Genomic DNA, 26,744 nt, shown 5'->3' with positions numbered 1-26,744 from the left:
ATGTATGCCCTGGTTTGCCTCCAAGAAGTTCAGAGGCTTAAACGTGGTCCTTCCCCAGCCAGGCTGTAATGTTAGCTTCAGCAACAGATCTTCAACATGTACCTTCTGGGACCAAGATCAATTAAGACATCGCTCTGCCGAATGGTCAAAATGGACGTCCAAGTGTATTTTAAAAGTCACAGGAATGTCAATGTGTACAAGAAGAAACATAGAAAACTGACTTATACCGAGTCAGACCAGCTAAGCTCAGTATTTTCTGCTCACTGACTGGCAGTGGTTCTCCAGGGTTTCAGACAGGAGTTGTTTTTTCCGGCTCTACCAGGAGATGGCAGGGACTGAACCTGGAAACTTTTGCACGCAAACCCTGGCAACACAACTGCACACATGGCACTGACATGGGGGGACAGGTCTCCTTCTGACTCATCCAAGACACACACATACAAAGTTGAGGGGAGGCTCAGACATCTGACAGAAAATCTTTGTGCTTCTCCTAAGGGAGGTTTGTGTCATGTTTTTGTGAAGTGCAATTTAAAAAGCAGGATAAAGCTGGACAGCTTGTACTGCATTTCTTCCTTCATCTTACCACTACAGTCATGCATGAGCTTTGTATGGAAATCTTTATTCGATAATAAAAATAGCATTCACAGACTCTTTCCTTCTTAGTAGCTACATCATATACATTGTGTTTTGTCTCAAGGAAAGAATCTTATACTGGGTAAAGTCCACATCTACTTATACTAATGTCATGTATAAACCCGGTAAGTCAAATAAAGCTATGAACAATGTAGTATTTATATATGCATAGTGTTTTATAAAAAAGATTGGCCCACATACTGCTTCTCATCAACACAGAAAAGAGCATTATGACTATAGCACACTGCAAGAAATGATGACGGAAGAACACAGACTGCACGCAAAAGTGCCCACGAGTCAGACAGCCAGGCCCCCACTATGAGGAAAAGATATGATATTCAAACCAACAAAAGTTTCAGAGTTACCTATATAGTTTCCTGTTTAAAACAGCTTTACATACCTGATTCAGTTTACATTAAAATATATCCCCATGAATCAATTTGTTCCATTTTTCCCCCAGAAATATAAACACTTAGCACATTCCTCACAGCTAATTTTTTTGTCATAAAGTCTCTTTTATACAAGAAAAAGGCAACATTTTTTTTTTGTTTTCAACAGGCTCTATTAATTACAATTTAAACTCTGTACACACAATGATTGGCCATCTATTTTTTTCCTTTTTCTTTACAGTACCATGGCAACAACAGTGATAGACTTGTAATCCTTACTCCGTGTGCGTGTGTGTGTGTGTGTGCATGGAAAAATGGTGAGACAGTATACATGTACACATCAATGCACTGTAAAATAAAAAGCAGCAATTTTAAACCTTTAGTGGTCCAACAGTAATGGCAAACTTTTTGGCTCAGCTAGGCAGTAATCCATTAATATCTCATATCAGTACTACAGCAGACTTACCACACAAACTTGCCATTAAAAAAGATACAACTTAGAACTTTGTGTCCCCCCCCCATTCTTTACAGTCCAATGTACAGCATAAACCATATCTCAGTGTCAACAACCCCAAAATCAAGCTTTCCAGCCATTGCTTCTTTTGACAGTCCTTGACACATCCCTTTTTCTTTGCAAATGCACTTTTTTTGTCTTAAGTAAGGGTGAACCGGTAAGTGACAAGGAAAAAAGAACAGAAAAACAAAAACAGAAGCCACAGACAGCTCCATTTGGCAATGATAGTATTAAAACATTTTGCCTGATCTGAAGGCATTAAAGCCCAGTTTATGAAAGAAACATTTATTCCTCAAAATGCATTTTGACCCAGGAATCAAAATTAATAGAAACTTCCCTTCAAAGCAGACAAATTATATTGTTTGGGCTCCAGATTCATCTGCATAGTCCTACAAGTTGAACAAGACTCAAAGTGGTGCTCCCTTTGTGAAATATTGTTAAGTGTCACAAAGATGAATAAACTCTATCCCGTGTACGACACATTACGTGATGGCTACCAGTCCTTGGCCACCTTGCTTCCTTTTAAAGGAGACCCAAAAGTACACACTGTTCATGGAACACACTATAAATTCCTTAACATCTTGTGCTGTGTGGTTTTGCATAAATATTCTTCATCCCAATAGTTTCTTCAAATAGTTGTCTTAATTTTAGCACTATGTTCTGTATTTGTAAAAGAAAAAAAATCCTCCTTCCACAGTAGTTCTCAGTTTTACTGATAAACCCCGTCTTCCTCCAACCCATCCTTTAGAAAATCCTACATACATCACTGCAGTAAATCACAATAAGAGCAAGTAAGTGTGGCTGGTCATAAAACCATTTATCATTATTGGCTTAGCCTCCAAACAACTAAGAAAAGGAAAACAAACTAACTAAAAAGTTGCCAATGAAAGGATTTATGCTCATAATGGTTACCGGTTATAGAAGAACATAACTTTCATAATTCTTCAGGATGAACATTTGGCAAGTATTTCTTTTTTGAATGAATACATTGGAAAATACTTTAATGTTGTCATACACCAGGCACAACACTTTGTACAAATTCTCATGATTAGATTTCATCTGCATTGCTCTTGTTGGAGGCATCTGATGTGAGGAACTAAAATAGATTTCAGGTTTGCTACCTTCCTTCTTGGGAACTCTGAATGCTGGAAAGGCCGCACTAGTATCTTGGGCCTGCAAAAGCCATTAGATACTGAGGTCAGTACTACACTCTTTATACGGTCGCCGTCTTTGCTCAGTTGGGTGCCTATTATTTTTATTAGTGTCATATTTCAGAGTGCGCTCTTCCTTCTCCCTGAAACCAACTCTATCATCTCTATTCCTTTTCTCAGGAGACCTGTCTCTCCTCCGTTCGGGGGTCCTCTCCCTTCTCCTGTCAGTTGACTTTGCCCTCCTTTCAGGGGGTGAGCTCTCTCTCTTCCTGTCTGGTGACCTCCTTTGATCCATCAACCTTTCAAGTGACCGCCTCCTTCTGCTAGGTGAGCCATCCCTCCTCCGGGTTGGTGACCTCTCTCTTCGTCTCTCTGGAGAAAAGTCTCTCCTCTTCTCATGTCTTTCCCTCCTCTCCAAAGTATTGTCAGCACTCCTAGTACCTTCCCTCCTCTTTTCAGGAGATTTCCGTTTCTGTCCATTGATCACCACCATTCTTTCTGGTTGTCGTTCTCGCTTCCCTTCCGGTGACCTGTCTTTTTTTCTGCCAATTATGCTATTGCTGTTTTTAGAAGTTCCATTCCATGTGTGGTGCTCATTGGATTGTCTGCCAAACTCTCTGCTGCCTTTTGGGTCCTTAAAATATATCCGCTTGTCTCCATGTTGTGATGATTTGTGAAGATCTGGTGGATAACTGGGCTCCAATGATGAGTGTTGACGTCTGTCCGATGGCATGTTTTTCACTTCCGATACATTTTGTGAACCTGTGGCTGGACTGTTCCTGTCACTGCTGGGGTCTGAAAAAAAGACAACAACAAAATGTTTGGTACCATTGGCTTCATTTTGGAGTCTGACACCAGTCATTCATTCTTCAGACTTCATAGTGACAAAAACAAACAATTGTTAAGTAATCAGTAGGAGACTAAATGAAGCTTTTGTTAATTTCAAAGGATGAGAGTTACACATTAGTATTGGCGTTCGTCCTGGCTCTGGCCATCTCAGGCCAGACTAAGGGATCCACAACATCAGGAGCAGGAGAGTTTTAAACTTTCCCAGGATCAAATGAGAATATGTTGGGCTAATTTAGATCATTTAGAATTAACGCCTCCTTTCTTTTTCACTGTTGCCATCTCCCAGCATAAAAGATCCCTTAAAAAAAAAAAAGTGAAGTTTTAAATTTTTTAAAAATGAAGAAGACAATTGTCCTCATGGGAAGAAGGCTTTTAACTTAAATTTATAACTTTTTATTCTGTTGTAAGTGTACAAAAAATCTTGGTGAGCTCTGTGCTTTGAATATACTATATTCAGTGGTATAAACATCACAATCTTTTAGTTCTTATTCTTGGAAACAGTGGGCATATGACTTAAGCCCAGTTAGTTTCAATATATTATGGGAGTGTGTTAAGGACAATTTTGGTTTTGCCACAATGATTCAACTTAAACACACACAATGAGAGGTGGAGGGTTGGGGAAGGACATGATCTGGTCTTATTAAAGCAATGGAAAGCTGTTTAGATGTGCAGAATGAATCTTTTAAAGTATTTAAACTACTCTCTGTCACAAATATAGATGATGTAAGCTGAAGAAGCAAAGAATTTGTGCTGGAGTGAATTTTAAAATGTTATGCATAATTTGCAATGGATGATTATGAATTATTTATTACAAAAATGGCAAAACACTGCAGTTAGATTGTTTGGGAGTCGTTGTCCAGTTGTTGTTTTTGTTTACAGAACACATAGATCTAGTGTATAAGACAACTTAATGGATTTTAAATGAAATATTAACATGAGCCCAAAAGGTGTTTTTGGAAAATTAAAATGAGAATGAGTAAAGTCACCAAACATGGTGGAGTCCAAGACTCTTCTCTCTTTCTCCCTGAATTTTAATAATCTTCTCAGATGCAAGCTCTTTTCTTGACAAACTAGGTTAGTTTTGGTTTTGTGCAGGCCTTTTTATTTTGATGATTTCTAGGTGGAAACCACACATGAGTGTCATTGTATCAACTGGCTTTCAAAAATGGAGGACCACATTTTGTTCTTCCAATGATGCCAAGTTACTTTGGCACCTTGTGGCCTGTTGCAAGAGACCCTGATGCGCAGCGTACTTACAATTGAAGGAACTGCAGGATGCTCGGAATGAATTGCCGTATATACAGAAGTATAGCAAAGCAGAAAGCAATGTGAGAGAATTAGGCCACAGCACAGAAACACCTAGTATTGATTTTAGCTACAAACCGTAGTTTGATTATGGCCCATAAGGTAGAAGCAAGACTCCCCGAGCTTGTCATTTCTCATACATGCAGCGATATTAGGAGGTATCATCGCTGAGGAAGGAAGAGCCCGGCACCAAGAAAAGTAGGAGAAAGAGAAAGAGAAAAGTAGAATGTTTAGATTCCCTATAATAAAGAGGAAAGAAAAAATCTTCATTTTTTAAATCTTAGAATAAAGAAAAGTTTATTTTTTTCCAGTCGGGATTGTCTAGGCATCACCCAAATATAAGGCTGCAGAGACAGCAGTTGTTAAAGCGACATATTGTAATTAAACATTTTTGAAAGGTGATTAGGTAACCCAGACAACTAAAGCATCCATTCTGAGAAAGAGAAAGAGAAAGGAAGAGAAGAAAGAGACACAATTGGAACAGTGAGACAGAACGTTAGAAGAAAAACAGTTAACAATCAACAATGACAAAAAGAAGCCCACTAAAGACCACTACGTTAAAAATAAGTACAAAACTCATTACAAAAATATACAGCCTCGTTAGAGAAGCATGTTCCAATCAAGTCAGAAAAATATTGGAACCTAACATTATTTCTGAAGCAACTTGTTAGTGATTGCAGTGAACAGTACTGAAGAAGCTAAGCCCCTAAATATTATAAGAGTACACCAGTGCAGCCCCTTGCTTGAAAATGGAATTTGTTATGTGATTACAATGTTACTTGCAGCCAAAACTTAAAAAAAGAAACAAACAAACAAACAAAAGAAGCTGCCCCTCCCCATGCCCTGGTGTTGGATTTTTATCCTCAGTGCAACAGACATTCTTGATGATGTGAAGCACTTTTTTTGTTTTTTGTTTTTGACAGGATATATTTACGATGTTTAGCATATGATACAATACTTTACAGGCAAAAGAGCATAGGAAAAAGACAGAGTCGAAAGAACATTACACAATTTTAGTTCTGCTGAAAGATGGCCGACCGAGTGGTTTGTACAACAGAAGTGCAAACACAGGAGCTTTGATTCATGAAATAGTATAAACGGATTTAAATTTATAGTGTGAGAATCAGCGAGACCATTTACACAAAGTGTAACTTTGTGAGCAACTGAATGTGAGGTCTTGAGCATGTTACAAATAAAAATAGACAAGTCCACGGGTGATGTATTCACACGTAAAAATAAATAAATAATAGGTCTTACGGTCACAGGCATAACAAGTGTGGGGTGTTTCTGGAACTGTCCCCACCTACCCAGTTTGGGCTCAAGCACTCCTATCAACTGTGACCTCAAGCTATGCCTCAGAGCTTCTTCTCACATGCCTTGAGAAAACATTTTGCACAGCACTCGCTATACTGCTCCTTCCCCTGAACACTTCAAAGAAGTTCCTGGCTGCCTCTGACAGATTTCTAGCAAGAACCCACTGTTCTGTTGGCTTTCTATTTTTTCTCACAAGGTTTTTTTTAATTTACTAATTTTGACTTTTTCAAGTGGTTTTGTGTCTTGAACTAGCCTTACAAGCAGTTTAATATGGGCCTAGAGTTCATCTAATTCAGGGCAAGTTGAATTGCCAACTGGGCATGTATTGAACCATTCATAAGACCGGTTCAATGTGTTTCCGATCTACTCGGGGTGGGTAGGGAGAGCCTTTCTTGATTTTTTCCATATGAAAGAATACTTTGTGAGAATATACCCATAAAGTGGGAAATACACCCTCCACACACAGCTGTGTGGTATCAAACCACTTCTCCATTCTGTTTCTGGAGAACAAAAGTAGAAAAGGAGATTGGTTTGGATCTTCGTTATGTCCCACACTGGGATAAAAAGAATATAATTTATTGATATATATATTATCCCAAATATGGGGAAGCATAAAGGACATCTGTTCATTTATGTGCTTATAACTCATAACTGGTTGGAAACCAATTACATTTGGGAAAAGCCCTACATCTAGGGCATACATCTGAATAATTATCTCAAATAAATAAGACATAATAATCTTATATACAATACTAAGCCACCCAAAACCTCTACCTTGGGAACTAAAATACACTGGTGGACAAGAGGATTTTTTTTTAAAAGCTGACCTTATTTTCCTTAGCAAGAAAGTGAAATGTGATCTCCTCTGTCACGATAAACACTGAGTATGGCAATTTGAATTAGTTCATAGCTTACACAGTCATGAATGAACAGACATTCTAAAGGGTAAGGGAGGTGACAGGAGAGGGGTCCAAGTGTATATATTTTTGTATTGCATACTTTTAAAAAATAAATTTATAAATATTTACATAAATATAAGGGGACAGTAAAAGCCCAGACACCATCTTGGAATTCATGCCTACAGTTACAGACAAAAGCCAAGGACAAAAGCCCAACAAAGGCTACAGTTTCAGAAGGATAATACAGGATTCCCATTTCTGCATTGATCAGAAGACGAGAGAACAATTCATCCGCTGAGAAACAGTTTGGCACAGTTCAATAAACATTCCTTGTTTGGTAGGACAGGATAGTATGGTTTTTGTTTTGTCTCTATGATTTTGCCCCCTCTGATCACCAAAAATACTGCTTTGAAGATGATCTTGCCTGTACACTGTGCCCCCACAAAAGTCCATAGTAGCAAGCAAAGGATGAACATGTGTAGAGAAAATTCAGCACAAGCGAGGCAATAAACCATTTGCTGCCAAAGTTGGTAAGACACTGGTGAAAAAAGAGAAAGAGGGGGGAGAAACCCCGCTTCAGATCTTGAGACATATCATTCATGGTGTGATGCCAGGAGGAAGAAAAGGAATGTTTTCATAGTTTGACCCACCATATTCTGGTACAGAGCCATCTCCATGTTTGAGAAACAGGCGAACTTTGCGGCCACCATTTTTAATTAGTTCTATGGCTCGAGCATGCTTCATGTTCTTTGTAGTTTCTCCATTGATCTCCAGGATTTCATCACCAATCTGCCATAAAAAAAGAATCCATGATTAAAGTAAAATTGTTGGGAAGAACGCAATACAGAAAAGGGTGGGAAATGAACTGGGTTTAGTGAGACCTATGGATTGAACTTTTGCCCCAGTGCTATATTTTTAAGCCATGCTACCACACTTCTAAAAGGCTTTCAATTATGCATGTACAAAAATATGGTTGCCAGAACAGAGTTCATTCAAGTGTTCAGGCAGGTATGTCACAGATCTAGCCACCTCAAAATGCACAAGGGGAAAACCCCTGTTTGAAATGGTTCCCATGTCAAAATCTTGTGGGGATCCCAGGAATCATTTTACAAAACAGTATTTGGAGCATACAGTGTTGTGTTCTGCAGATTCCTAAGAACATTTCTATTTCAAATGCACTGCAGCTAATAACTAATATTTAATATTTTTCTGCTTGTTTCTTCATGGATGTCTTCCCTCCTTTGCTTTTCTTCTTTGTCTCTTGGCTTAAGACCATGCGAGCCCATAACCTAGGGCTGGGGTTGTATGGTGGTGAACTCATCCCATGGCAGATGGGTTTTTATAAATGCAGCTCCCCAGCAAATCACATTCTACACTTTTCTCAAAACTCAGGAGAATTTGGGAGTGGCTTCTGTTGCAATGAGAAGAGCTGGATTTGTGGGAGTGGGGGATGAGGTAACCTAGATGTACTTAAAGGGCTCTTTGCTTCCTGACCCCGAGCCTTTTACTCCCAAACACAGCAATCTTTTAACTGTATATATTATTCATGTATACTACTGTTATACCACTTCATATATTAAAATTTCTACATGGTTTACATTAAAATACAGCATAGCAAAATAAAAACAAGATAAAATATTAAATAAAAACAGTTAAAAACAATTTAAAAAATTACATCATCATCATAACAATAAAACGGGGTGGTAACAGAGTCAGGGAAAGCCCTGTGTGAATAGGTGCATTTTCAAGAGGCATTTAAAACTTGCCACTGTTTCTACCTCTTGAATCACATATGGGAGAGTGTTCAAACAGAAGGTGCCACAACTGAGAAGGCCCTTTATGTACTGCTACCTGGTGATGTTTCATTGGCCGTAGAACAGCCAGTAGGGCCTCCTTGGAAGATCTGATGGATTGAGTGGGTATATATAAGGAAGTTGGTCACTTAGCACTATTCAAACCTATCAAGTGACTTGCTGATACTTTTGTAGAGAATTTTCTACAGGAAGATGCAGTCTCATGGCCTGAGCTAACTCTTTAACCTAAAGATCATCCTCCAACCCCCCTCAGACTAGGCAAAGAAAAGCAGGAATCTGAAAGTAGACACAGGTTTTCAAAATACTTTGCTCTGCGTTGGTGAAAAAGGCAGATAATGTAAAATGATTTCTTTTGGCAAACATACCCTCATTTTCCCACATCTCTCAGCAGGACCGTCCTCTGCTAACCGCAGCACATAGAGATCCATGTTATATTCTCGGCCGCCTCGCAGACTAAAGCCAAACCCCTTGGCTCCTCTTTCAAGCTCAACGGTATAAAAATCCTGGTCCGGCTAGGGGAAAGTAATAAAAACAAATTTGCAAGCAGCTTCTTTTAATCTTCAAAAGATATTACAATTGTTGTTGTTATTATTATTAGTACTACTACTACAAAGACGACAATGATGATTTTAACTTAATATGAACAATACATTAAATCAGCCTTGTTTTCAAATCTCTGCTCTTAAAATCCCAAATTAAGTTCTCAAATTAAGAGCAAATGATCCTGGCCTTTAAAAAATTAATCTCATTGTGTAAATTGCATTGAAGTTAACTGAATGATCATTACTTGATATTAATCACCAAGAAGTCTCCTCTGTGATCACCTATAGACTTACTGATAATACCGTGTGCGCGCGTGAATGTATTCTTGTTTTATATACTGACAAAAACATACCTAACAAAATCAAAGAAAATATCCTCTGATTTAAGCCGTCCCATATAATGAACTAGCATTCAGCAGGAAAGCATTACTGCAGTACTGTGACAACTACCAGTAGGAGAGGTAACAGATACGTGAGGCATTGACAGTCAATGTAACAGGCACAAAGCCACCTGTAGCATGGATAACTGGAGAGCCGCTCTTGGTATCCTTATGGTGCCACATGTTTACCTTCTAAGGGTGCAGTCCTATGGGATTGCAGCCTATTAGATGGAAGTCTCCAAGCTCAGAAGCTTCTGAAAATCCTATGCCCTGTGGGGCTGTTGTGGTTCTTTCCATGGCAGCTGCGAGGGGGCAGGGGGAGGGATCAGTTCTCAGAGTCTCCTTCCTGAGGTCATAGGAGTGTCTATGGCCTTGGGAAGGGAACTCCAAAAATCCTATGATCCCTGACCCACCCTCCTAGGGACAATAGGACTGCTCTCTAAATGTACACTCTGGAACATAATTTACTACCATGGCTAAACTGAAGCAATATAATCTTAGCCTATGAAATTGTATTTTGAAATAAAATTAAAAAAAATAAAAGAAACAAAAAGAAGAGGAATATACACAATAATATAAAGAGATCACTAAAGAAACAAAGAAATTCACCAAGTAAAATTCTTAGTCTATCACTGATAAGTTTATGGAACGTTTACAGTTAACCAGCGTAAGTAGAAGCTCACTATCTAATGAAATAATGAAAATGCAAGTTATACCGCATATATATGGAGTATGTATATATTATTAACACACCACAAACAGTATTATCACAAAATATTAGCTGCCTTTGTTTTTCACCCTGATGCAGCTCTGTCTGCTACAAGTAGCCTTTCAAGCTGGAACTTCATTTTGATACACTGATCAAGTGATCTCTAGTAGAGGGACGGAGGAAGCCTCCACAATGCAAATTTACTGTAGGCAGGCAAGTTGCAACCAGTTAGCTAAAATGATGGCAAGATAAATGAAGCAAATTTGAACATGATTCCTTACCTGTGAGGTTGTGGGTGGCTTGAAATCAAACTGGGACTCCTGCTTTGGTTTTGTGTTGTTTCTGTTCAAATTAATAAAGGATTGGGGTGAGAGAAGAAAGGAAGAGATCAGTTTTATGGGAATGAAGATACATGGGAAGCACTGCAGAGATAGCAGATCAATGGAACATAAGGCTGACCTGGTCTCCTGTGGCATTTGTTGAGGAGTATGCGTGGTTGTAATTGTAGCAATTTTTTCTGCATTGGTCAATAAAGTTGCATTGGAGGATTCTGCAAAATAAAATGATGCTCTTTGTGAGGCAGACTATTCCTGTGGTAATGATACACACACAGCTTCCCCTTGGCCAGAGTAACCCATTCGAAGGTATCAAATACATTTTTAAACACCACACTACCCAAGAGGGATTTGTACTGGCTCACATTTCAGAAATCCAATAACAGACAGCAGATTATATAAGTAGTTAACCATGAAGTATTTATTTAACAACACACTGGTGGAGAGATTGCCTACAAAGCTTTACTATGTGGGAAAGGCATAAGAAAAGGCAATACATCCATGGAAAGAATAGTGGCATTTCTTTGTCTCCCACAGTAGCTGTAAACAGACAATTGCATGGAACAACAATTCTACAACCAATGACTGGCTTTTTGTTACTTAAATTCCACTCTACTGTTTAGGGCTTTTTTTGATCCCTGTCCCAATTTGTCTCATAAGGTACTGCAGTGTGGACCACATCAATTTTCATTATTCTTTTTAAAAGAAATTATAGACCTCATGGTTGCAGAGGAAAAATATGGTCAATCTGGCAGATCAAAAGCCATTTCATTTTCAGTATTAGACTCAAGATTTTTTAAAGGAACTGTTAGCAATATCAGTATGCTTAGTAGTTATTTTGCTGACTTGATGATACAGCTGGTGAAAGGGACTTTTTACACTTCACAATATCCAGAAATTGGTTTCCAAAAATAAAAAGTTGATCCTAATTAAGCAAATGTTCTCTGATTTCAACATTTACCTCAGAAGTCACACACACAGCCCCCCTTTTAAATGCTCATCTCGCTAAACATACACATTGTTTCAATACTGTCTGAAACCCTTTTGTCCTGCAAGCTGCTATTGCTTCTCAGTATCACTTTTCTTCTTTTTACTTTGCCTTCACAATTTTTTGTCTCATTTGCCCACACTCGTTTAATCCAATTGGCTGCTGTGACCTACAGAATTAACAGCTGTCCTTGACATCATGTCACAGATGTAGTATTGTGATGTCTCCAATAAAATCACATAGGTCACTGCAGCCAATCTGATTAAGGGCAATGAACAATGAGGGTAAACAAGGAGAGAATATAGAACCTCACTGTTAGCTTCTAAAGAGCACGTAATCTGAAATTTCACTATATCACTTCATTAATGCAACATCACTTGTATGTACGAATAGACTGATCAGAAATACAGTACAGCAGACAGCACCTTAAACACAATGCTTTTCAGTGGGCTAGTTTGCACAACATGGCAACTCATGGATTGAACAACCCCATGGACTGTTGGGGATGAACAGGAGAGAACAGACATGAGACATCCTGCGTGTGCCACTTCCACTTTTAATCAGCAACCTGTGTGCGGCTCTTTCCATAGGTTGATGAGCATATCATCTGAACCAGAGCGCTGGGTCGTTTAGGGGCTAAGCAATCCAGCAGGTAACCCAACAACAAACCATGGTTAATCAAACCAGGTGACTTGAGTTCCTTCATGGATTCAGTTGCCAGTCTTTAACTGTCACAGTAACTGAGTATAAAGAGATCAAGTGAATTAGATGCTTGTATGAAATTAGTCCTCAAACTTACATGCATTTTTAATACTACAAGAATTGACTGTTTTGGTTAGAATTCTCCATGAGATTCAGTTAATGGGCCCATGTCAAGTATCAGATGGTGCCTCAAACCTATTGTGTTCACACCAGAGATGACAGTGCAAATACATGGTTCAAATATAGAACCAGGCATGGGTCTTTTAGGCAAAAGTGTAGGCATTGGAGAGTTGAGGACAACAACCATTTCCAAGTTACTCATGGCACTTGCCTTCTATTAAGTCCCACATTTGAAACCATGCACACGACATCGAAAGAAAGCTCCAAAATAAATAAATAAATAAATAAATAAATACATAGCCCAAGGCATGTCCAACCCATTATGGAAAATCTTAGGTACTTATATTAATTACAGAAAAAATATGCCCATTGACTTGGATCCTAGGATAAGTTAACTTAAGGAAGTTAGCAGCGGGAAAGTTTTCCATCCTCTCCTTCCTGCTGCTGCAACCTGTATCCCCCGAAACTCTCTTTGGAGAGTCGGGTGTGTGTGTGAACTCCTGAACAATGTGAGGTAGGTTACAGGGTCTGCTGTAGAAGGGGGAAACTGCCAAACTCTTGGCAGACATCTACCCAATTTGGGGCAATTCTCCCTTTTCCAGCAGCCCCAGGCATGAACAGGACCGCAGAGTTTGCTACCATCTGTAAAACTGGACAACTTGTGATCTAGTTAACAGGTTTGTCATGAACAGGATAAGGATTGTAAAGCACTTAGCACACTAACATGTTGTAGAAACAATGACAACATTAATAATGTTATAAGTGGAGTACAAACTGACAAGCCAATATATTTCCAAATGAATACAGTCCCATGATAATATTGCCAAGTCTCCCAAATGAAACAGAAGAAGTCACCATTCACTTTTGTACTGATGGACCATATTGATTGATCTATAAAGTGCTAAGCAGCTTTGTGTTCCTTATGTTTCATTGCCCTCTTTAATATCAACCAAGGGCACTCCCTCAACTACCACTATTCACACATCAAGCAACACACACATACAGAGAGAGGGAGGGGGGGGGGAGAGAGAGAGAGAGTTAGTTGCTCCAAGAGACTGAAATACAGCTATAAACCTTATTCTCCAAGAGTCCAGAAGGCCAATCTACATGTTCAAAGAAACCATGTGTTAGCATGGACAGTCTAATGCAGGGTGGGGGAAGGGAGAATATGTCTGAATGTTCCGCACACAAGAACTTATGAACCTCTGCTAGATCAGACTAAGGGTCTACCTAGTCCAGTATCCTGTTTCCCCCAGTGGTCAACCAGATACCAACTGGAGCCCCAAAGGCCCTCTCCCATTGCTGCCTACTGCCTCTGAAACCTGGAGGCGTCAACTTCCTCCACACACCTGGAAAGTTTGCATCTCAAGGAGAAAGATTCAAGCTTAGTCTTTCCCCTGACATGCTAGTTTTCTGTGTAGAGATTGCTTTGTGTGATTAATGTGAGAAACATTCAAACTGTGAGCCCCCAAAAGCATCCATGAAATGAGGACCCACTACAACAAAAGTTGGTTTGGGTACAAAACAGAATCAAGCCACCTTAAAAGCAGCAAGCTAGCAGTTTTGCAATCTACAATGTGCTGATTCCAAACTGTAGTGAGTTCAAGTCTCTGAAATATTCCCTGAATATTGCACGATAAGGATAAAGTTTGTCTCAGAGAATATACTCTTACAGTCTCTACTGCTTTCAATCTTGAAAGCAGGAAGTATTTCAAACATACATCTTTGTCACAATGCAGTTTCTATTGGCAAGACTCCAGATCAGTAGCATTGACTATTTTGTTAACTTTCAGGGAAATGGTGCATTTGCTGAATAGTCTCAGAAAAAACAGTATGCCTGCTGAATTATTTAATGTACTGCATCTACACTGTAAACACCTCTATATCACGTTGCAACGTTTTATCAATTTCTGGCACATTGTAATGAAATCCTTTAAAAAACAGGTTATTTTTTCTGATTCCTTCAGAAGTCTAAGACTCCAGCTGCCAAACCTATGATTAATCAAGGGATGCTCAAATTGAAAGGATATCAATTGGTCAGCTGCTTGAAGTTCTCACCTAAAGACTGCTGGAAAGAAGTATGCTTTCTAAATTGCCATTTGCATCAACATGCATAACAGGGCAAGGGCATATATGTACCCACTCCTGCACAGGCTGGGTAACTCTAGACATGAGAGAGTCATCCTCCTCATGGCCACTCCTCATGGAACAAGTTTAAATCAAAGGAAGAACATTCAGACTTGAGTTCTTAAAAAAAGACAAAAAACAGTTTCCCCCTGAATGCTGGCAGAAGGCAAGCATATATTTCTAGTGAGATAAAAGATGCCATAAAAATAGACAAGCAGTGGTGACACCAGGGCCAAGGGAGCCCCTGCATAACCCCCCGAAAGTATCAGCAGCTCTTCCTCCTCCTCCCTCTCCTCGCCTGCTGCTGGTAAAAAGACGTGCTGCGGCAGCTGGCTGGGTGAAGTTGCAGTCCCATGGCACACCATTTTAAATGAACTTCTCCCTTCTTTTTTTTACATTTGAGTGGCAGCTGTCTGAACTAATCAGATTATGCCTTCAGAGAGAAATGGCCAATGAGGGCACAAGAGTGATGTAAAGACCACCCCCTTCACCGCTTCTGTGACCTCACTAGCAGCGCACCTCCAAAGGCAGGATCTAATTGGTTCAGATTGGTGCTACACAAAAGTTAAGACGGGGGGGGTAATTTAAAATGGCATACTGTGGGCTCCAATTTCACCCAGCTGGCTGCCACACTTCCTTTTGCCAGCAGCAGGCTAGGAGAAAGAGAAGCTGCCACCCCTCCCCCCAGATTAAAAAAACAAAAAAGGAGGGCAATTGACAGGATAGTGGCAATGGGGGGGGGCAGGAAAGCAACTTGCCCAGGGCCCCCTCAGAGCTAGCAGCCAGCACCTCTGCAGACAAGTAGATAATATGCTGAATGACATCAAGAACACACTTTGGAACTTTTGAGTCTAATATCAACGATAGGTCACAGATGAGCCCTAAGACTTTTCGCTAATAGGCACTAAGGCTTCAGCTTCTACTGTGTTAAGCAGGTGGTGGAAAGGAGAAATATTAAGGACACATTCAGTATAACCCAGAATACAGAACTGGGGCAGGATTTAAATGCTGTTGCAGCCCAAAAAGAGTCCCAGCAAAAAATTACAAGCATGCCACCTTCAGAGACTCCTGCACTGTGACTGGTTAACAGAAAGAGAGTTAATGTATTCTGAAGTGTGAGAATGTGGCATTAGAGAAGCCAAAATTGTACAGTACAGGGGGCATTTCCCCTCCCCACAACCATTTAGTCAAACAGCAAGTATTAAAACTGCAAGGTTTGTGAAATCACCTTGTTCCTAAATTGGCTTATATGTGCGGTTCAGCATCCAACTGATATAAGCTTTGTATTTCATTGAGAGGATTGTTATCTGTCATGATAACTGAAATATTTATTATGCAACATACATGTTTGATTAAGAGTACTTGTCACTAGGGTGACCACTTATACGTCATCAAAAAAGAGGGCAAAGGACAATGATGTGCACAGCATTTGTATATGCCAATTTATACATATTGATGAAAATGTAGAAATAATTATTATGATTTAAATAGAAATACAGTACATCTCACCATACTGTGCAAGCCTGTGAGCAGGTGACCTCTGTGCCTGCCTGTTCAGTCTGCTGTTCAGTCCAGGAGCTAAGTGGTGAAGGGCAACAGTTCTTATAGTTCTTTATCTTTAAACAGGAACTGGACAGGACAGCCCTTCAAATAGAGGACAGTCCTCTGGCAACTCTTCGAATAGAAGACTGTCTTCTCGAAGACATAAGTCTTCTGCATGGCCATCCTACTTGTCACAATTCTACTTTAAAGTTCCATTAGATTCTGCTTTCCCATGGTAGCGAAGACATGAGATTTTTTAAATTGCAATTTGGTTTACATGAGTGTAATTAGGAATGTATATGGGTTTTGAAATGTATATCCATGTACGCAGATGCAGCTGAATAACAGAATCTGTCTGTTTGTCTTTGAGGGATCATTCCACAGCTACTTTAGAAGAAAGTTGTTTTGTGTCACTATGCAATGGACAAAACCCCAAAACAATTTAATGAACTAATGAAATACTCTGCAATGCATTGTAAAAGCAGTGGTGGTGAAGAATGATCGAACGGATTTTACCCCTGATACTGCCCTAAGTGAGGTAAACAGGCCAAGGGACAGCTGTGTTATGGCATTTTTCCAGCTGCATTTATATATCATTTATGTTTATGGGTTGCCTATTAATTAGTCCCCTGATACAACGGAGGACAGCAGCTAGATCTCTGGGTGATTTGGAGTAGATAGACAAGGATTTCTGAGTCCTTTAAAAAGAGCAGCAACAAAATGACTCCCCACCCCATCCCCAAATTATAGTGTTGAAATGAATCAAGCTTTGAGTAACTGGGGAAGTATCCAAACAGCTGCTTCATGGGTTTTGTTGCGCTCACAGGAGTGACTGCTTGCACAATGGCGCTTTCGGGCTTGTAAAAATAACCCCAGCAATGAGCAGATCAGGACAGTCCACTGGAGCTCCCTTCTGCAATTTATTTGTAGAAGCACAAAAGCCCTGTTGCACGAGCAGTCACTCCTGGGAGCACATGGGTACAATAGGATGTTAGCCCAGGGCTGGATTTTTTATGTGGAAGGACTGTAAGCTCGTTTCAGTTCTGGTACTCAAAACAAATTCCTGGTCTCAGAATTCTTTAATTCCAAGAGCCAAGCTATACATTACTTTGAAGACATAGCTAAAAGCCACATCTCTCTCTCTCTCTCTCTGGTAAGTACAAGGGCTCCAGTCTGGGGCTCTAAAGTGAGAAGGAAGGCAGGCTGTAGCCCTTCGTCCCCTGCTGTGTTCTTCATCTGGATCAGGGGCTCTGTGACTGTAACTTTCATTATTGAAAGTGATCCATTAAAACAAACAAATACTAGACCCATGCTAGCAACCCAATCTATATTGAGTCCTCTGCACTTACTGTAGAGCAAAAAAAAAAAAAAAAAAGATGTAGCAGCTCAGTACATCTGCAAAGTAATGTGTCATTTGGGTCCAAGTGCATGTCTTTTGCACCAGGCTTTGATTGTTAGTTACAATTAGACTATTGCAATGCACTAGCTGTGTGGTGCTACCCCTGAAGAGTCCCCAAAGCTTCAATATGGGCAATATGTGGCAACTAGGCTGCTAACTGGTGCTCAGTATCAGGACCATATTACACCTGTCCTGAAATACCTGCATTGCTTGCCTATTGCTTTCTGGGTGCAATTCAAGAAGTTGGTTTTAACCTTTGAAGCCCTAAGCAGCTTAGGACCTGACTATCTAAGGGACCGCCTTGCTCACTATGAACCTGCCCAAGTACTAAGTTCTGCAAGAGAGGCTTTTCAGGGTGCCATTACCTGCAGAGGCCTGTTTGTCAGGTATGCGTGAAAGGGTTTTCTCTTGAGTTGCCCCCAAACTGTGGAATGAGCTCCCTGAAGAACTACAATTGGCCCCAACTTTCTTGGCTTTCAGAAAGGTGCATCTTTTCAATTTAGCCTTTAAAAATGTATAGTTTTAATGTTTTATTGTTTTTAATGTTCTTATTTTTATTGTTTTAAATTGTTGTATACCGCCTTGATGGCTTTTTAGCAGATAAGGAAGTATATAAAGATTAATAAATAGATAAAATAAATCTCAGGATACTAGTAAAAAAAAGTAGATTCTGCAGACCTGAAGTCTACCCACCCCTGCTCTAATAAGAAGCATGCATTAGGTTTTTGGGGCTATGAGAATATGGAATAGGAGAGTATCTTCCAGAATAAAAGCACATCTAGCAAGCCAATATTTATTGTATTTACTTATTTTATTTAACACATTTAAATCTCACCTTCCTCAAAAAAGTTTGAGGCGGCTAGCAACAAAAATGAAACCATAACTGAACAGTTTAAAACGTATTGTTTTAAACTTTAAAACATCACCTGCAATCTAACACTAAAAAATATATCTAATCTGATGAATGAACTCACTGAACGAAAATACTATCCTGCTATCTCATCCGCTTATAACCTTTCTGCCCTGCATTCAGTCTGTGGACAACAAATCCTCAGTCTGGGAAATACGTCTGAAGCTAAAGGATGAGCATAACTAAATAAAAGTCTTTTAAAGTCTCCCTTGATCTGAACAGAAAAACAAAGCTTCTTTTCAACAGGCTTAAAATATGGCAATATGCTTATCCCTTTTGCTTCCTAACCTTTCTTTGCACACATAAAAAGTCCGGATTACACATTGTGAAAGGCAAAGGATGAGAACCAAATATCCCACCATTGCACACACAGCCACCCCTTAAGGACAAAAGCAGATTCAAAACATATAGGATGTACATTAGATAAGATTTAGTTATGGTATTTTAAGACTGCAAACAGGAGGGGATGCGTATAAGTGATTCTCCAAAAGGGAGACTGGATTCACAATTTCTAAATGCAGCAGGGGCCCACTAGCTTCACGTCTAGTACTTTTCCAGCAGATCCTGACCATGCTCCAGAAGAAATAACAGTTCCTTCCAGCCATTTGGGTTTATTGTCCAAAGCAATACAGGGTGTGTCTTACCTACACAATGATATCATATCCCTGTAACAGCCCAAGTGCTAATTCAAAATTTACTTATTTTGCATGACTTCTGCTTCCAAGTTAAGATAAAAAAGTAGACATGACAAAGAGCAAGAAGGGATGGAGAGAAATGGGAAGACAAGCAAATATGACTTTGTCTTAGTCAGTAGACAAAGAGATGGAAAGGGAACAGTGGGCATGAGTGAATTGTAGAGGACTTCTGATGTCCCACTTTATGATCAAAGATAGCAAGCTAAGAATGTAAGTAGTTTCCCATCCCATTTCTGAACTTTCAGCTGATACTGTCCATGCAACCATGAGGACTAGAAAGTGGGGTTTTTTAGCGTAAAGTTGAGATTTCTAGAGTACACAATGCTGTACCAAGTTATATAGGTCAGGGAAATGCTGGGTGTATCACCATAAGTTAATACATCCAAATGGTAGGAGCTATTCTCCAATATACCCTTTTAAATTATGCTACACAGCATACACATCACTTAATGGTGCTTTCCACATGGCATGGCAAACAATGACACAAGGCTGCAACATGACACAGACTCAAATGTTTGTAATTGCTGATAATCAGTCAAAAACATTCAAATGCTTAAATGGCATGGCCAACATGACACATGACAGGGTGTTTGCCAGTAGTTCACATGACCCAAACATGAACAAGCATTTGGCTTTCATCAACGTTTGGGGTGGCTATTTGGAATACACTTGATAACTTAATATCAAAGATATGACACTGGCAGTGTGAAAGCGCTCAGATGTCTTACAGATTCATGACAACATTACTAGGGGGAGGAAGAAAAAGATGAGTGGGTAGGTGTGAGGCAAATGTGTATCCCGGCTAGGAATCGGAACTCCAAAGTGCTCTTCCAGTGACAGTAACTAGATAATTTCTGTACATTTCTTCCACTCCCATACATAGAAACAGACACAATCTTGTGGGATCAAAGCCAACTTTTCTCCATACCAATGGCATCACTTCCCCCACCCACCCTCAGTAGCACTTCAATAAAAATAATAAAAATAAAAATAATAGCATTACACTAGTTTCCTTCATAATATGCCCAAGGCTTTAGAACTGCTCAGAAATCAATCTTCAGAGGCTGGAGTAACTCAGAGCAACTCAAAAGCCCATAAAAAGCAATAACCATGTATGAGGGGAAAACAGGGGAGAGAAAGAAGGAAAGAGAGAAACGTATACTTTACCATCCCCTGGAATAATGCGCAGAGTAACCATATTTCCTGCTTCTTTAATTAGGTTGACGATGTCCGAATGTGATTTGTTGGTGATGGAGCATCCATTAACGGCCAAAATCCGGTCCCCCACTTTCAGCTTCCCGCAGCGGTCTGCTGGGCTCCCCTCAATAATCCGACCTATTTTGTGAGGCATGGCCACACATGCATTGCCTGCTTTTGTATTGATAATTGGGTTTTGTTTTGTTTTTTGTTTTGCGCGTGTGCAGTTTTTTTTTTTTTAAAAAAAGTTTATATAAGTTGGGAACATGATGAAGGGGGAAAGGAGAAAAAGGGTTGAAAAGGGAAAGAGAAGGTTAAGGGTTAATTAATTAATGCATCAAGCAAAAGTTATTAAAGGATAGCTTTGCTGCCAGTGTTCAAAACACTGGCAATCGACTCTGTGAGGACAAATTAGAACTTGCAAACTGGCATTTCCTCCATCTCTCGTTCAGTAATCCCTTCCCCCCTGCACTTACACACGCACGCACACTCTCCCCTCCCCCCGCATTAATATGGTTGAGAATCGCATGGCTCCTTTTGATGGGCTGCAGCTGTGCTCGGCAGTTCCCAAAATAAAATCACAGAGGATTTTAGTTGCAAACTTGAAACTGCTGGAAGGAAATGCAACCCTCTTTTGATTTCTGTAGTTTATAATATCTTCTCATCTTCATCTCAGCCAGTGGCTGCTAAAGCTTCTGCCAATGTTTTATCCTTTCTCCATTTCGAAAGATAATCATTCTATGCCTACCAAGGAACAGGAGTTTTGTTTGAATTTATTTAACTTATAGTGATTGATTGCATAAAATGAACACAGGATGGATAAAGCAGTAAGGAACTGAGGATTTCTTTTCCTAAGGTGGGCAAAGGAACTATTTGAGGCAAGGAGAAGAGCCACTAAAGATGGGTCAGGACTGGAATATATGATCTTCCAGTGCCATTCACATCCACGCCATTTGATAACTCTTCCCTTTTGTGATCTCTGTAGAAATAGAAAGGAAGTCCCAAAGACTCCCCCAAACAGATCTGAATAACAAGCCAAGAATCTAACTACATTTATTGGTCAATCCTGCTTTTATGGAACTTATTTCCAGATATTTGTGCTTAGAACTAGAGGCCGAAAGAGGAAAAACAGCAAGTAATCTGGATGAATGTATTCACTTCCTTCCTATGGTAATCACTTCCTAGTCAATAATTTTTTTTGCTGCAGCCAAATATGATCCTTTTAAGGATCAGGAATGAAAATGAGTGCTGGCTGCTTGGTCCCTTCACATGATTCAATACCTAGAATTTTACTTGAATGGGACCAATTGCCAGAAAATACAGTGGTGAAGTAGAACTACAGTCAGGGCCAGAAATACTGGAACAAGGATAACTGTTTGGGCATTTGGCCTCTGTACGCCACCACATTGAAGTTGAAAGGAAACACACCCAGATGGGAGCAAAGTCAGGACTTCCAGATGTAATTCAAGGGGTTTGACAAAAGTGGGGCACTAACCATTCAGGAAGGACAGCCAGTGGCATACACACACACCCCCATCGTTGTTGGCTCATAACTAATGGAACAAGCCAACATCATTTCAAACTTAAAGGTCGCCTTTAATACCTGGATGAAAATCCTTTGCAGTCAATGACTGCCTGAAGTCTGGAACCCATGGACATGACCACATGCGGAGTTTCCTCACTCGAGATGCTTTGCCAGGCCTTTACTGCAGCTGTCTTCAGCTGCTGCTTGTTTGTGGGTCTTTCTGCCTTCAATCTTGTCTTCAGTAAGCGAAAAGCATGCTCTATTGAGTTGAGATCAGGTGACTGACTTGGCCATTGAAGAATATCCCACTTCTTTGCCTTCAGAAACTCTGGGGTAGCTTTTGCTGTATGTTTTGGGTCATTATACATCTGCAATATGAAGCGGCGTCCTATCAGTTTGGCAGCATTCGGCTGAATCTGAGCAGAAAGTATAGCCCTATACACTTCAGAATTCATCCTGCTGCTTTTATCAGCAGTCAGGTCATCAATAAACACCAGTGACCTGGCTCCATTGGCAGCCATACATGCTCATGCCATAACACTGCCTCCACCATGTTCGGCAGATGATGTGGTATGCTTTGGATCGTGAGCTGTTCCTTTCCTTCTCCATACTTTTCTCTTCCCATCATTCTGGTACAAGTTAATCTTGGTTTCATCAGTCCAAAGAATCTTATTCCCGAACTGGGCAGGCCTTTTTAGGTATTTGCTGGCAAAGGCTAATCTGGCCTTTCGGTTCTTGAGCATTACCAGTGGTTTGCACCTTGTTGTGAAGCCTCTGTATTTACATTCATAAAGCTGTCTCTTGACTGTAGATGTTGACAATGACATGCCTACCTCTGCAAGAGCATTCTTTGACCTGGCTAGATGTTGTGAAAGGGTTCCTCTTCACCATGAGCAGAATTCCACAGGCATCCACTTTAGTTGTCTTTCGTGGTCTTCCAGGCCTTTTGGTGTTGCTGAGCTTGCCAGTTGATTCCTTCTTTTTCAGGCTGTTCCAAACTGTTGTACTGGCCACTCCCACTGTTTTTGCAATCTCTCTGATGGGTTTATTTTGTTTCCTCAGCCTAATGATGGCCTCCTTCACGTGCATGGACACCTCTTTGGACCTCACGTTGGGAGTTCCAGTGAATAGCTACCAAATGCAAATGTAACACTCAGAACCACCTCTAGGCTTTTTATCTGCTTGATTGGTCATGGGGTACCCAGGAAACAGGCCACACCTGGCCATGCAGCTGCTAGTCAACCATTCGTTCCATTACTTATGAGCCACCAACGATGGGTGTGTGTGTATGTCACTGGCTGTACTTCCTGAATGGTTAGTGCCCCTTGAATTACAGCTGGAAGTCCTGACTTTGCTCCCATGTGGGTGTGTTTCCTCTCAACTTCAGTGTGGTGCTGTATGGAGGCCAACTACCAAAACAGCTATTCTTGTTCCAATATTTCTGTCCCTGACTGTAAGACAGGTCTTATACATTACATGGCCATTGTAGAAAGTGATCAGCTTTACCATCATTAGCATGATCCCGGATAACATAAAGTATTTTTTAATTAGTCCCATCAATTCCAAAGTTAAGTGTTAACTCTCCTCCCATTGAAATCCAGGAAGCGTGAAAGTTCTCAACTTCTGTCTCTCAATATGTCTCATTGTTCTATTCAACCCCACCATGAGGTCATGCTATTATATTCCTACCCCCACCCTACCCCGATATCTCCCTAGCATGTCTACATGGTTAAACTGAAGATATACTGAAATATTGAAAGTTCCCAGTAAGGGCATGGCTGAGATGGGATTTTGATCAAGGCCTGCCATTTCCCATATGCTACTCAGTGGCACCATGTGTCATGCACTGAAAGGGGGTAAAAAGTTGTAGCAAAGGACGTATTCAATAGCGGTTAAAATGGGGGCAAAGTGAGACAAAGGCAGTGTTAAAAAGGATTTAAAATTAGCCAGTGTAACTTTAAATGAAAGGTTTAAAAACAAAAACAAAAAAATGCCTTTTTATATCCTATAGCAGAAAGAATACAATAAATATATAAACTAAGTTCGAATAAATGTTGGAGGCAGGAGGAGAGACAAAGAACTTACTTGCTGACGTGGCAGACATGCCCAGTTGTCTAAACTTTTTGGTACAAGTCCATTAAAATATCTTAAATAAACTTGCACCCTTTTACTATGTTGTTAGGATATAGTGAGGAAGAACTTACAGGGTAAATTCAATTCCCATTAATCATTGCTCGTATTTTGATAGCTCAACACTAGAAAAAAAAATTACATCTTTCAGAATTGCTGAATGGATTCATAAGTTTGGGGGCTCTTTAATGACAGACAAGCTCTAAAAAAATTAGGAGTCAAACATGGGAGACAGACTCAGCCAATTCACACCTAGGGATTGTTGACAATGACCTGGTTCATATGATAGAAACACTGGCTGCAGTGTGTGCCAGGTGGGATTTGCATATTCAACACCCGGCCATGTCTTGTCATGTTGTGCAAACCCAGGGCCTGTGGGTTATGTGAGCATTAAACAACCCTCACATAACCCAACCACAGACCATGGGTCCCCAAGCTTGCATGACATGACAAGCTGCGGCCAGGCACTGAATATTCAAAATGGCCACCAGCACGTGCTGCAGCCCACCGTGGCTTAAATAAATAAACCATGGTGAGCTGTTTGATCATGCAAACCAGCTCAATGCATTTAGACAACACTCATACTACATACTGAAAGATTTTGCGATGTGTTTGTTAAGTGTTAATTTAAACTAGAATGAGTGGTGGAGTGTGGGGGGAGAAGAGGGAGGGCTCTGTATAGTGCTTTTGTTTTGTTCTATAGTTTAAAATTTTGTTTTAAACACTTTATCTTCAATAAAAAGGTGCTTACTTTATGGCCTAATCTAATGGGTTGTATAATTTAATGGGCTCCAGTAACTGAGTTGGCTGGCCCAAGCTATTCCTCACTCTCAGCTGTTTATAGAACATGGAAATGAAGAGTGTCTCTAACAGGGCACAGACCATGAGCACTTGCACATCACTTGCACACTGCAGGATTCTGGACTTTTTGTTGCTTTAATTCAGCCCAGGTCATTGGCCACTTTGACTTCCTCCTCAGCCTGTCTTTCATTCATTCTAACCCAGCACTGTAGTTGCTTATATCAACTCAGGTTTAGGGACCGAATCTGGCATTGCTGTGACCTGTCATCTGAGTTTGACTTCAGACTTCTAGCTCAGTTTGAGAATTATGAATCTGATTTCCAACAAAGCTTTGGCTCTTGATTTTAGATCTGCCATTTCAAAGACCAAAATTTGCTACGTCTTAACACCACTTAGCTTTCACAACACATCACGTCCACGTTTGTGTGTACTTCCCAAAAGCTGTACAAGATAGGAAGAGAACAACATTTAGAAGGGTACAGCTGAAATGATGACTCTGCTTCTGGCTATAACAACTATGCTTATATCATTTGCAAGTGGGTGGAAATATTATTAATCCATTCATCCTAAGATATGCTTGCACTGCATTTTTTATTAGTAGTTTTAGAAATATGTCTATGCTGTGATAGTATCAAAAAGATCACAATGAAGGATGAGTTAAATGGTAATATGAGCAAATGCCCATTTACTATCAGAAGGCAATATGATTGACAGAATGGGTTATTATATAACTTATAATGCTGAGCATGTCCCACTCCTATACATAACTGGCTAACTCACATGAGAAGAACTATTGGTTAATTTCTAAGCATAACCAGTTTGCTTAATGAATACTCCCCTCCCCCAGACTAACAAAGAAGTCAATTTTGAACTAGTTCGGCCCATCTCTGCAGACTACCTATATAAAATACAAAACCCCCTAGGGGTATGAGCTAGCACTGTATAGCTGAGGACAAGCATCTCATGCAGAAGGTGGGGGAGAAGTGTTTTCATGGGAGCAGGGTGGGGGTGGGGAAACCCAAAATCAAGACATACATTTGCTTTCACATAGCCTTGTATTTCTAGCTACAAGCAGTTGTTCTCTCAAGTTTCTTTTGGAAATGAACACATTCTCCATTGATATTCGAATTGGATTGGACAGGTAAAGGCATTAGAATACTTTTGTTTAAGGAACCACTCCACTGCATGTCAAACCCCTGCATTAATCTTTAGAGTAAAAATATGTGCTAAACCATTAAGAAAGGAATTCTTCATTATGGTAGCCTTCTGCACCTAAGAATTGCTACTAATCTGGTGGGTCTTGACTGGTTTAGTGATTTGCCTCATTATCTTATCTGTTATGGTCTCTTAATAGCCATTACAGATGATCAGAGAGACCCTTTTAAGAATGAATGTTTATCACATGTAATTCCAAGTGCATTTTTTCTTCTTTGGGGGCAGGAGGATGCAAAAATTTCACCTCTTGTGAATTTGCTCAGGAACAGCTGGCAAAAGTAATTCAGGAACCCCTGCTGTAATAATTAACAGCAGTATACATTAATATTATGGACAATGAACTCTGAAGATGAGACTTCAGTTGCTGCTTAACCATTGCTGGGTAAACAATGAAATGAAACAAGTCATGTTTTAAAGCCTCTTATAAAAAGTTTCAGATATAGACAAATTCAAGTCAAATAGCTCTGTAGCACAATATTTAGAGTGATTTGGATAGGCTCAGTTGTCCTATCTAGATTCAGGTTTAAGACCAGATTTAAAAATCCTAGAGCTAAGAAGC

The 26,744-nt window shown here is 40.0% G+C and overlaps 1 protein-coding gene across 5 annotated transcripts in view; it reads right to left on the bottom strand.

Annotated features, from left to right (window-relative positions):
* Positions 1-598: 598 nt before the first annotated feature.
* Positions 599-26,744, bottom strand: part of MAGI1 (membrane associated guanylate kinase, WW and PDZ domain containing 1) — a 661,265-nt gene continuing 635,119 nt past the window's right edge. For 3 of the 5 annotated variants that reach the window (XM_084840461.1, XM_084840463.1, XM_084840462.1), the window contains 6 exons: positions 20,485-20,688; positions 10,959-11,049; positions 10,781-10,841; positions 9,234-9,380; positions 7,705-7,843; positions 605-3,482 (listed from right to left, as the gene is read on the bottom strand). In XM_084840461.1, coding sequence (XP_084696587.1) covers positions 2,722-3,482; positions 7,705-7,843; positions 9,234-9,380; positions 10,781-10,841; positions 10,959-11,049; positions 20,485-20,688 — 1,403 coding nt within the window. In that variant the 3' untranslated portion in view covers positions 605-2,721. Of the gene's footprint in view, positions 3,483-4,919; positions 5,009-7,704; positions 7,844-9,233; positions 9,381-10,780; positions 10,842-10,958; positions 11,050-20,484; positions 20,689-26,744 lie in introns of all 5 variants that reach the window. The other 2 variants (XM_084840465.1, XM_084840464.1) reach the window with 2 other exon arrangements.

Source organism: Heloderma suspectum, chromosome 2, assembly GCF_057233095.1.
Source record: "Heloderma suspectum isolate Gila_16-S chromosome 2, 16-S_ref, whole genome shotgun sequence".
Lineage (NCBI taxonomy): Eukaryota > Metazoa > Chordata > Lepidosauria > Squamata > Helodermatidae > Heloderma > Heloderma suspectum.
The sequence above is the reverse complement of the archived record's forward strand: the minus strand, read 5'-3'. Positions and strand labels throughout refer to the sequence as shown.